Source organism: Ctenopharyngodon idella, chromosome 18 (genome assembly GCF_019924925.1).
Source record: "Ctenopharyngodon idella isolate HZGC_01 chromosome 18, HZGC01, whole genome shotgun sequence".
Lineage (NCBI taxonomy): Eukaryota > Metazoa > Chordata > Actinopteri > Cypriniformes > Xenocyprididae > Ctenopharyngodon > Ctenopharyngodon idella.
This window is the reverse complement of record NC_067237.1, coordinates 7,620,794-7,633,741: the sequence shown is the minus strand read 5'-3', so window position 1 is coordinate 7,633,741 and position 12,948 is coordinate 7,620,794. Positions and strand designations below refer to the sequence as shown.

Here is a 12,948-nt window from a genome sequence, read left to right as displayed (position 1 = left end):
ATTTTCAAAAAACATAATTTAGTATGATTTATAAGCTGTTTTCCTCATGGGGACTAAAAAATGTCCTCACAAGGTCAAAAATTTCTGGTATTACTATCTTTACAACGTTGGGTTTGCCTGGACCACTCACAGACACACACACACACACACACACACACACACACACACACACACACACACTCTCTCTCTCTCTCTCTCTCTCTCTCTCTCTCTCATACAGTATGTAGCATTGGAAAGTTTTATTAATTATAGTCCATATATTACTAAATGTCCTAAATGGTCTTTGCATACTTCTCATCAAATATGCTTTGATATGTTTGTTTGCTAACTTGTGGAAGTCTATGGTTATAGTGCCACTTAGAGGTCAAAAGCAGCAAATGCATGTTGCTTCAGAAATGGTGGTGACCAGTGTCATCAAAAAAAAAAAAAAAAACTCTTTCAGGATGAATAATATGTAAATGATCAGGTTCTTTCAGGTTCTTGTAAATGATCAGATTCCAAAAGATTCACTGATTCAAGAAGGTGCCATTCCAGGTCTTTTTGTACTAGTTAACTCTTTTGAGTTACAGTAGATATAGAATAAATATATCTGTTCAAATTTGAGGTTGTCACCCAAATGTGATTGTACATTCATTAAAATAATAATAAAAATATTAATATAAGTTATGAGTATTTTGTAGCTTGAAAAACAAATTTCAAAGTAGTGTAACTGAGGATTGATGATGTCAGTGAACCATTTGGAGTGCTGTGAATGATTAATTGTCTGGATGTGAATGAAAGAAAAAAGTTCCTTGTGTTTGCTAAATGGTCCATTTGATTGTTTGATAGCCTATTTTAAGTTGCGAGTCCTACTCTTAATTGCCAACTTGGTAGCTTCACCAGCACTGTTACAGTGAATGCATTATTTTATTGTACTGAATTGCATTTAGTAAGCAGTAAGCTATATTAAACATTCAGCCATAGTCTCTCCATAGTCTCACAAACTACAAAAAGATCCACAATACAAAGCAATTTTATCCTTCCTGCCCTCCTAAAGCTTGGGTCTAAAGTCTAATGCCAGGAGAGGGGTTGGTTAGCAACACGTCTTAAGTCTTTCACCATGAAGTGACAATAGAAGCACTGGGGGAAGTGAGCATGGTGTGGGTTTTCATGTCAACCAAAAGACACAACTGAAGAGCAGGGAAGGGGGCCACAGTGGCCCTTAATATATGCAGCACTATTGTGTGGAGTCAATGCAGCATGTTAAAATGGAACAAGCGAGGGAGAAAAACAGTAGAGATGAGAAAGAAGACAAGGAGGGAAGCACATGCAATGAGGATATGAGGATATGTGTCTCATAGACATCAATCTTTACAAGATTGCAGGCATGTTTTTGTCTCTTTTTTTTAACTCCAGAAATATTCACAAAAACAAGAGTCTTAAAAAACTTGTTATTCAGCTTCTGTTATTCGTAAGACTGCACACAATGTGGTGAGGAAACAAATTGCTGACAGTCTGTCTGTAAAAACCACAACATGTGCACAAGGCATTTCTGATTGCTGATTGGAGTTTAAATCTGTCAAATGGTAAAAAACAAAAATACAAGCTGAAAAAAGCCAGACTGAGATCACAAAAGGAAAGGAGCCCGTAGAGGTAAGAAAAAAAATATCTGTGTGTTTATACCTCTTTTGTGATTACATAATATGCGCATTGGTATGTGCACTGTTAAAAAAAAAAAAAAATGAAATTCATGGTTGCATTATGACAAAAATTAATTAACAATTTAATCAGCAATTGAAAACAAAGAGCAGGTGGATGAAGCTACACCCCAATCATTTAAGTGTATGGTTTTATAGTGAATGATCTGCATGTTATTAATTCTGTAGTTGGAACTGAAAGTGAAAATGAAATATATATATAGGCTATATATTTTTCGTTAGAACTGAAACTAAAAAATGAAAAGAAAAAAAAATTATATATGTATATATATATATATATATATATATATAAATTTTTTTTGATCAAACATGACCAAACATTTGGTCTCAATATATAACTCATTATTCTTGAACAAAAGTAGGCGTGCCATTTAGATCCTTAACAGTAAAATAAACTGAATTTGAAAAATTAATATGAGATAGTATTCTTAATATTATTTTGCCACCTTGGAATTATAAGGTTCTGTCTGCATTCTGAGCAGTTTTGAGATATTGAGCTCCTTTGTGGATATTCTTTTTGTTTTCTAAAAAAAAAAAAAAAGTCCCAAAATGTACACAACTTAAAAAAAAAATTGAAAAGCCAACAGAATGGTGTGCGTATGGTAAAATAGCTTACCACATCCTGTAGATATCAACACCTTGTTCGAGCCTTATGGTAAGCATCGTCTCTTCATCCTTTGCAGGTGTGATGCATCTTTCTATAACAGTTCAGGTGTTTTGACCAGTGTGGAATTATGTGTGAAGGGATGGACTCCTCTGCTTTGACCCACCTGTGTGCCCTGGTCCTGTTCATCTATATGCCAATATGTCAAGCCTTTCTGCCCAACTTCTGGTCAGGCGTACTTACGTTGTCCTGGGATTCATACACACACCAGTACATGACAGAACAAGCTATACTCAACATCACAATGGAAACTCTGAGCAGAATGGTGGAGCATCAACATGATTTAAATAATGAGGAGCTGGTAGGTTTCATGCTGTTGAACTTTTCCAGTTGTATTACTGCTGAATGCATTTGATTCTGGTAATATTTTGAAGACTTAAGTAGCTAAATCACTTTTCACTTTAGACGACTAAATAATGTATGTCGTTAGCCATTGTCTAATAAATTGTTACATTTCACACCCCAGTAACTGAGTTATAGGCTAAGAATAAAATTAGCACAGATATTTTGGTAACACTTTACATTAAGGTTCCCTTTGTAAAGGGTTTATAAAGGTGTTTGTTAATGAGTAATAAGTCATTTACAAATGCATTATAAATCATTAATAATGCAGTTATAAATGCATGAATAAAAAGGGCGACTTTAATGCAATACCTGCCAAATAGTGAGCCGTTTTTAACTCACATGTTATAAATGCTTAATAAATGTATTTATTAACACTTATTTAACTCAAAACCAGATTCCTGGTTTATTTCATGATGCAGCAAAAATTGACTATCACAATTAGACTGAAGGGTGTTGTATTTGTGCTTTTCTTATTAATATCTCATGACTGCCACTTTTCTTACTATGTTGCTTACCAGAAGTTTCTGTCTTACCCATGATACTCTCCAAAAAGGTCATGATGCCTATCCACAGCAGTGTATAAAAACTGATTTCTTGTTTTTTAAAGATGAAATTCCAACTTTATTTTGAAAATAAAACAAAAGATAATAACCATAACTTGATTAGATATTAATGATGAAAAATTTAATTTCAGTATTAGTTACCTGCAAACCTTAATGTAGGGTGGACACTTGTGAACCATTTATTCATGAGTTATGAACATTAATAACCTGTGAAAGTGAACCTTAATGTAAAGTGAAAACCTGTGAACCATTTATTAATGAGTTATAAACATTAATAACCTGTGAAAGTGAACCTTAATGTAAAGTGGAAACCTGTGAACCATTTATTAATGAGTTATAAACATTAATAACCTGTGAAAGTGAACCTTAATGTAAAGTGGAAACCTGTGAACCATTTATTAATGAGTTATAAACATTAATAACCTGTGAAAGTGAACCTTAATGTAAAGTGGAAACCTGTGAACCATTTATTAATGAGTTATAAACATTAATAACCTGTGAAAGTGAACCTTAATGTAAAGTGGAAACCTGTGAACCATTTATTAATGAGTTATAAACATTAATAACCTGTAAAAGTGAACCTTAATGTAAAGTGAACACATGTGAACCATTTATTAATGAATTATAACATTAATAACCTGTGAAAGTGAACCTTAATGTAAAGTGGAAAACTGTGAACCATTTATTAATGAGTTATAAACATTAATAACCTGTGAAAGTGAACCTTAATGTAAAGTGGAAACCTGTGAACCATTTATTAATAAGTTTCAAAAATTAATAACCTGTGAAAGTGAATCTTAATGTAAAGTGAACACATGTGAATCATGCATTTATTAATTATTAATGTACACACAGAAGATAGTATTTTTTTCTGATGAAATATTTTATTTTTGATGCATGTATTAGTAAACAACTTTAAACTTGAAACAAAAAAGTTTAAACTTTTCTTTTACAGCACAAAATTACAGAGCATGACTTCTCATGAAAAGTGGCTTATGCAAGTAAACTGAAATTAAAACATTCAGAGAAGCAATCAAGTATTCCAAAAAAAGACAATAAGCATCACATCTATAAGCCAAACATATTTGATACAAGCTGAATAAAGGCACCTAAATATGTATTATTTTATTTAACAGTTGTGTAAATCATTAAATCAATGACCAAATGCACCGTTAACAGAACATTAGCATATTTGATGATGATATCATGATAAAGGCCACCATAACTTCAGGATATTTGGCTTTGGCCATCCGCACTTGCAGTAACGTACCTGCGCGGGAGCGCGGGAGCGCCGGAGCGGTTATAACACAGCGATTACACAAATAACATAAACACTAGAAAAACATAGTCTGCGATTTCACCTCAGTTAGCTTACCCATCAAATCAGTAAACACAAATTTTCACTTCAAAGCATGTTTTGTTTTGTTTTTTTTTTTTACTTCAAAGCATGTTGGAACAGTACTGTGTGACTTCTTTTCGTGGTTACTGCGCCACTTCTTCTCATGAAAGTGGCAAGGCTTTATTGGATGCTCACTAGCGCCAACTCCTGTCACGCCAGAATTAACAGGCATAGTGATGAGAACCTGAAAGAGTATAATAAAGTATATAGCCTACTACTACAACTACTACTACTTTATTATTATTATTATTATTATTATTATTATTATTATTAGAAGAAGAAGAAGAAGAAGACATTGCTTATTATACATTATTGTCACATTTGGTTGTAAAGAGCAGTGAGGAAGCAGGAATTAGATGCAGCATTTTTTTATTATGAAGATAACTGAACTAAAAAATGTAGGCGAACAAACTATAGTAAGCTATAGTAATAGACAACTAGACGTGACAATAATATATTAGGCTATACTTTATATACTCTTTCAGGTCACATCACTCTTTCAGGGTTACATCACTAAGCATGCGTGTTCTGGCGTGTGACAGGAGTTGGCGCTAGTGAGCATCCAATAAAGCCTTGCCACTATCATGAGAAGAAGTGGCGCAGTTACCAGTATTGTTACGACATGCTCTGAAGTGAAATTTTGTGTTTTACGTTACTGATTTGATGGGTAAGCTAACTGAAGTGACATTGCAGACTATGTTTTTCAAGTGTTTATATTATAATCGCTGTGTTAGTTTGTATATTATATGTGTAATCGCTGTGTTAGTTTGTAGTTATATTAAACAAATAACCGCTCCGGCGCTCCCGCTTCTGTCGTGCGCAGGTACTGTATGAATGGCCAAATACTAAAGTTACAGTATCCTTTATCATGATATCAAGAATAATTATGAATTGCTTATTAATATTTCAACAATAAAATATGTCACCAGGGGAAAAAAAATGATCTTCTGTGTGTGCTTTAATAAATACATGATTCACGTGTTCACTTTTTACATTAAGGTTCACTTTCACAGGTTATTAATGTTTATAACTCATTAATAAATGGTTCACATGTGTTCACTTTACATTAAGGTTCACTTTCACAGGTTATTAATGTTCATAACTCATTAATAAATGGTTCACAGGTTTCCACTTTACATTAAGGTTCACTTTCACAGGTTATTAATGTTAATAACTCATTAATAAATGGTTCACAGGTTTCCACTTTACATTAAGGTTCACTTTTACAGGTTATTAATGTTCATAACTCATTAATAAATGGTTCACAGGTTTCCACTTTACATTAAGGTTCACTTTCACAGGTTATTAATGTTTATAACTCATTAATAAATGGTTCACAGGTTTTCACTTTACATTAAGGTTCATTTTCACAGGTTATTAATGTTTATAACTCATTAATAAATGGTTCACAGGTTTTCACTTTACATTAAGGTTCACTTTCACAGGTTATTAATGTTTATAACTCATTAATAAATGGTTCACATGTGTTCAATTTACATTAAGTTTCACTTTCACAGGTTATTAATGTTCATAACTCATGAATAAATGGTTCACAAGTGTCCACCCTACATTAAGGTTCACAGGTAACTAATACTGGAATTAAATTTTTCATCATTAATATCTAATCAAGTTATGGTTATTATCTTTTGTTTTATTTTCAAAATAAAGTTGGAATTTCATCTTTAAAAAACAAGAAATCAGTTTTTATACACTGCTGTGGATAGGCATCATGGCCTTTTTGGAGAGTATCATGGGTAAGACAGAAACTTCTGGTAAGCAACATAGTAAGAAAAGTGGCAGTCATGAGATATTAATAAGAAAAGCACAAATACAACACCCTTCAGTCTAATTATGATAGTCAATTTTTGTTGCATCATGAAATTAATCTGGTTTTGAGTTAAATAAGTGTTAATAAATACATTTATTAAGCATTTATAACATGTGAGTTAAAAACGGCTCACTATTTGGCAGGTATTGCATTAAAGTCGCCCTTTTTATTCATGCATTTATAACTGCATTATTAATGATTTATAATGCATTTGTAAATGACTTATTACTCATTAACAAACACCTTTATAAACCCTTTACAAAGGGAACCTTAATGTAAAGTGTTACCGATATTTTCACTGCGTGTTGTGTCCACTGAACAGTTTAGGACGCCTATACTATAACTCGCTGACTGCGTTTGACAGGAAAGAACTAATATTTCGGTTCAGTAGGCTATTAAAAAAAGCGGAATAGCCTACATTGAATTGGACCGCACACAGTTTTGTTTCCGTCTCTGTCTTTTTACCATGAATGGATTCTCTGATCTCTGACAGACCGTATAAGTGTAGAAGCTGTTACTCACCGTCGCTTGGCTGAGAGCGCTATCTCTATTTCATTTTCTCTCATGCACTCAAATAGAGAAAGTGAGACTTACATAACACGTAGAAATGACTTGGTACATGTAAATTATATTTTTTCTTGTTGTTTCCTGTCAAAATGACGGAGTTCGTTTGGAATTATAAATTATTTCACACATTTCAGCAAATCATTAAAAACTTTTTGAGAGAACGCAACGTGAATAAAATTCATGAGTCCAGAAGTCTGTAAGACCTAGCGCATTTTGTCATTATTAGTAGTTGCCATTGCATGCGAGTATATAGTCTCACTGATCTATTTGTTACAGTATACTGGGCTTGGTCGGGGGTTTTGGCATGCTGTGGGTGAGGTGGCAAGCGCTAACGCTGCCATGGACTTCCTGAGCACCACGCGGTCTGATCCAGTGTACCACTTTGACTCTGAAAGTGTGGAAGGAGCCACGGAGATGCTGCGAGATTTCTGGAGCCAGGCGGTACTGCTGACCCAGTCTAAAGAGTACCAGGGGGCTAGACGTAGTCTGGGCCAGCTTTTCCACTCATTACAGGTTGGCTAACACATACAGTATACTATTTTTGATAAAGGTGAAGTGTGTACTTATTGCGCATAGTGTCATCAGTCAGAATCGGAAAAATAATGACTGTATTCAGACAGGTTTCTAGGATAGTTCCACTCAAAACTCATGCCATTGGTGGAGCCATTGTTGTTTCAGGAGTTTTGTTTTAGCTTTGCCAAAGAGTCACAGTCTCTATAAGTTACAGGGAAAAAAATACCTATAAATGGTTTATTAATAGTTACATATTTTGTATGGATAGCATAAAGTATTTTAACATAACAATTTATGTTGGAACTATAACAATGTTTGGCAGGGCTCCAAGATAATTGCGCTTCAGGCTACCCAAGTTCAAGTCCTGGCTCATGGTCCAGTACCAATCTCATTCCCCTCTCCTGACACTTCCTGTCTCTGTGTCATCTGTCCTATCATAATAAAGACCAAAAAGTCGCATATGGAGCATGAGACTTTTGTAGCATTGTAGCTTTATTGTAGCCTACTTAACATTCTAATCAGAATATTGTTAGCAATACAAAATATGTTAAGCAAACTGTGTTTGTATATTTGTGTGCAGGACTTCTACAGTCACAGTAACTGGGTGGAGATGGGTCAGCAAGCAGTGTATCTCCACCTTCTGCACCCAGAAGAGCCGTCAGTTCCTGTAGCTTCAGGTGAGTCCTTTGTAAAGTGTTTCTGTCACGTTTACAGGTAGCAGTCACAAAAAAAAAACGATTCAAATAACATGCTTTATTAAACAACCAAAAGACAGGAGATCACAGGAACACACAGGATAACCACAAACCAAACAATACTCTAACGAGAACTGACAGAGAACAGAACCAGGGGTTTAAATACACAGGATGTAACAATATCTCAACACAGGTGGCGATGATCAGTAACTAAGGGAACAAACTGGCACACACAAGGAAACTATGCCAAACCAAAGAATCTACACTAACAAGAAGCGAAACTCAACAGAACGTTCCGTTACAACACCGGCGCCTAGCAGCAGCCCTGCGTTTCCACCATTTTGGGGTGAAAGTGACCACTAGTCGGTAGTCCACTAGTTTCTATGGCAATATCAGCTGCTTTGTTAAAAAAAAAAAAAAAATGTACATTGAAACTAAAATCCAACCTGAATGATGAAAACACAGAATAAAATACTATCACTAGTGATCATCTAATCTTTTTAACAGTTTATTTTACAGACTTTGTGTTTAAGTCTTCCACTTTTTTCACAAAACCTTTGCTCTCTAGAAACCCAGTCAGTTTGGGTTAAAATTCTTTGAAGTTCAAGTATTAGCATTATAAACACTGAATTAATACCAACATATGAAATTAAATTAAGGACATGCATCAGAAAAATTGGGAATGTTGGACAATTAATATATAACAGAATATGACAGCTTGACAGTAAACTGTTTTTGCAGTGTTGTCTTATATTAATGTCCGTTAAAGCAAGACTATGTAAACAAAAAAACACAGCCACTGTGTCCAAAGGTAGCAATTAGGGGATAACAGACACAGCAATGCATCATGTTTTATAAGATCATTATGTTTGTAGTGTGATCCAGTGGATTAAAACGTATTTCAGACCTAGTGGAGTAATTTACTATTACTATATTACTCCACTAGGTCTGCCTATATATGTTTTAATCCCCTGGATCACGCTACAAACATGATGATCTTAATTTTATTAATTATTAATTTACTATTAATAGTAAATATGTAAAGTTGCATAAAATGGAAATACTCAAAGTAGGCTAACTACGTTACCTCAGATGTGTAATGGTTGGATTCCACAACTGATAATATAAAACATATAGGTTAAGACAATACAACATTTACTGTAGGTGTCATAAAATGTACTGAATTTGAGAAATTTTCTATTGCGTTTCTGATTTGGCTGTGAGATTCGCTGATTTTGGGTGCGTAAGATGTGATGGATTCTGTTGTCCAGTTGGCATTTTCACACCAAAATGGCTGCCGTGCTACGAAGCGCCACCTCGTGGCTGTTACCCAAAAAGTAGAGTTTTGCCTCTTGGGTTCTGTACTCTTTGGTCAAACTACAATAACAGGGAACACAGGCAAATGGGAACAGGGAAAACAGAACCAAAACACAATGAAACTAAATAGACATAGAAATCATAGAAATAACCCTGACACTTTCACAGTAAGTCATTAAACACTCACTGTTCACGTAAATAAATAAATCTCTATTGATTGTTTTCAGCGGACACCCCTACCTGTGCACAATGCTACAGATTTAGCTGTTACAACAATCTGCTGGAGAAAATGATTCGTCAGACAGAACCGTTACTGACTACAGGCTATTTCAGCACTTACCCTGTCAAACCACCAGGTAGAGGCATAATCATGTAACTTGAGTGACTAAAACTTGTCCTTGTAACATTTCACCTTAAAATCAATGTAACAAAGAAAAGTAATTATATTTTGGCTAAAGAAAATAAAGCCTATTTTTAGGATAATGAGATTTTGCATTGTGACATTATTTTCATGACAGTTATTTACATTTCCCTTTCAAAACCTTATTACTGTAATGTTACTTCTGAGATTTTATTTACTTTTTTATTATTATTTGACATTACATTACAAAAACTGCAATACCAAGATACAAAAATACTTAAATTCAATGTAAGTATTTAAGTAATTTATATATTTAAATATTTGGTATTATTGTTAATTTGGGGGCGGTGCTTAAGGGTCATTAAAATAATCTCCCAACACAAAATTCTAAAAAAAAGTCTTAATTTATTTAATATAAAAATATAATTTCTTACTATTTTCCTTTGAATTTAAGGTGAAATATAACCTTTACAGATTTAATCAGATTGATCCCCTTATTTGTAAGTCAGTTTCGAAGGTAAATTGAGTTATAATTCATTCTGATGATTCAGTAAGTTACTTATAAGAAAAGCAACCTGCATTGTCTGCTATTTAAAGGCAAGTGCAGTCATGGTGGAATTCTGGACAGTAGTCGTCACCAGGGAGCTGAGGGAGGAATCAACAAAGACAGCACATCTCCGCTGTTCTCCCCTCATCACTTCCTCCATAAAGAAGCTGCCCATCTGGCTACCACAGCAACCCTCAGAGTGCTCCAAGACCTCCGCAAAGAGGTTGGGCCCAAAAGCTTCCTCAGGTCAGAGGTCACTTTAATTTAACTTAAACATTGCTTTCAGTGATCTATGAGGCAAAAGTGGAATTTCCGTTTTACTTTAGACACCTCATGTGTGACACCTCTTTTTGATATTGAGTGCATGAGAAAAGGTTGGTTTGTCTGAGAAGTTTTACTTTCCTGTTTCCAGTCTTGTGAAACATAGTTGTCCAATGATGCAAACACATAAGTGATGTAGTCTGTGGAAACCTGTAGGCTCTTCAGTGTCCAGCAGCCCCCAGCATTGGTCTTTGTCATGGACACCACCGGCAGCATGTTTGAGGAGATCACAGCTGCACGTTACCGAGCCTTCTCCATCATACAAGCCCGTGAAAAGAGCCAACGCACTAGTCTGCCTGGCACCTTCATTCTGGTGCCTTTTCATGACCCTGGTTAGTGATATCTTACAACATTGAACAAACCCGTAATCTGATTTAGTAAACTTTGACATGAAGACATACTTAGAATTTGTCCTCTGCATTTAACCCATCCAAGTTAGTGCACACACATTAGGAGCAGTGAGTAGTGAACACACACACTGCAAACCGTGAACACACACCCCGTGTGAGCAGTGGGCAGACATTGCTGCGGTGCCCGGGAGCAATTGGCGGTTAGGTGTCTTGCTCAAGTACACCTCAGTAATGGGGATTCTGTTCATTCACACCCACCTACATTCTCCTGCCAGTATTGAGAATCGAACTTGTAATCTTTGGGTTGCAAGTCTGACACTCTAAACATTAGGCCACAACTACCCTTGTTGTCAACAATATATTCCACTGGCATATGTAAAAATTCAAAGAAAAATGAGCTGTATTTATATTTAATTCTGTGTTGAGCACACAGATGATGAAGTCTGTTATTTCTCAGGTTTTGGGCCGGTGATGGAGACAGATGACCCTCATCAGTTCATGCAATACATGGAGGATCTGACGGCTCTTGGAGGTGGGGATGAACCAGAGATGTGTCTTTCTGCTCTTCAGGTAACCATAACATTCAGATCTGACATTCTTAGAAAACACTGAACACAGTTAAACACAATTATATCAGACTTACTACTGATATAATTAACAGAGAAAAACACATATTTTGGACCATTTTTTGGGGGGTGAGCAACTTTTTCATGGTCCCCCTATCTGTTACAATCCTGGTAAAATGGAAAAATATAATGACGACTTAAAAGCACTAATCTTTTCAAATTAAATAATTGTATGTATACCCAAAAATTTTTCATACATTGGACTACCAGTAAAATTGATAAAAATTTGGAACCAAAAATTATTCAGACACTTTGACTTGACCGTGTTTTGCTTAAGTGTTATCTGACATAATTAAGTTTTTTTTTTTTTTTTTCTGACACAGTTTAACTCTGAGATCTTGTCATATTTTATTACCATTTTTTAAACTATAGTGAATAAACTGTATTAATGAATGAAATGTTCAAGGTGTCTGAATAAATTTTGGTTTGACTCTATATAACTTGAATGCAATTTAAAAAAAAGCTGCCTTACTTATGAGTGTAAATTTTTATGTATAGTTATAATACCAAGGTTGAGACAAATAAAATCAATTGAGTACTAATTACAATAATGTACATTCTAACTGTGTCTCTATCTGTGTGTCTTATGTGTGTGAATGTGTCTGTGGATCAGTTGGCTCTGACCCATAGCCCTCCACTGTCAGAGATATTTGTATTCACAGACGCCTCTCCTAAAGACCATCATCTGCAGAGAGCGGTCCAGGCTCTCATACTGGAGAAGCAAACAAAGGTAACTCACAAACACACAGGCTACATTGAAAGCAATATATATGCTATTATTCACTCAGTAATGAAATTTATTAAGAGAAATAGTTCAGTCTATTTAAAACATGACTATTTATTCCATCTTTGGGTGTGCTTTGTATTTATTAGAGTGTTTTGTTGTTTTCTTAGCAGCATGCTAACGCCAAACTGTATTCAGTCTCTTTGGTGGGAAAGCTATACATATTCCAGATCAGTCAATTACGAAGTTCCATTTCAGCTAGGAAGCTGCCTTAGAAAGCAGTTGTCTATGGAGGCAACTGTGTTTGAGAGATCCATCTAATCTCAATACATGTGCTAGGTGAACTTCTTGCTCACTGAGGATCCAAACCTCAAAGGAAGAGAAAGAGGATGAGAAAGAGAAAAAGAAGGGAAACTTTATCTCCTGGTAGA

General features: G+C 34.9%; 1 protein-coding gene across 1 annotated transcript; it reads left to right on the top strand.

Moving 5' to 3' along the window:
* Positions 1 to 5,266: 5,266 nt before the first annotated feature.
* LOC127499526 (von Willebrand factor A domain-containing protein 7-like) lies at positions 5,267 to 12,910 on the top strand. The gene is made up of 9 exons (XM_051869892.1): positions 5,267 to 5,335; positions 7,340 to 7,576; positions 8,157 to 8,253; positions 9,816 to 9,944; positions 10,547 to 10,742; positions 10,974 to 11,149; positions 11,625 to 11,737; positions 12,407 to 12,523; positions 12,857 to 12,910. The coding sequence occupies exons 2-9, from the start codon at positions 7,403 to 7,405 to the stop codon at positions 12,908 to 12,910; spliced, it is 1,056 nt and encodes a 351-aa protein (XP_051725852.1). The 5' UTR covers positions 5,267 to 5,335; positions 7,340 to 7,402.
* Positions 12,911 to 12,948: the final 38 nt, after the last annotated feature.

What these genes read in the sequence shown, in the direction of transcription:
- LOC127499526 (XM_051869892.1), top strand. Translation starts at nt 7,403, where the DNA reads ATGGACTTCCTGAGCACCACGCGGTCTGATCCAGTGTACCACTTTGAC. An exon ending in AGCTTTTCCACTCATTACAG is followed by an intron (nt 7,577 to 8,156) that starts GTTGGCTAACAC and finishes ATTTGTGTGCAG; the next exon opens with GACTTCTACAGTCACAGTAA. An exon ending in TGTGTCTTTCTGCTCTTCAG is followed by an intron (nt 11,738 to 12,406) that starts GTAACCATAACA and finishes TCTGTGGATCAG; the next exon opens with TTGGCTCTGACCCATAGCCC.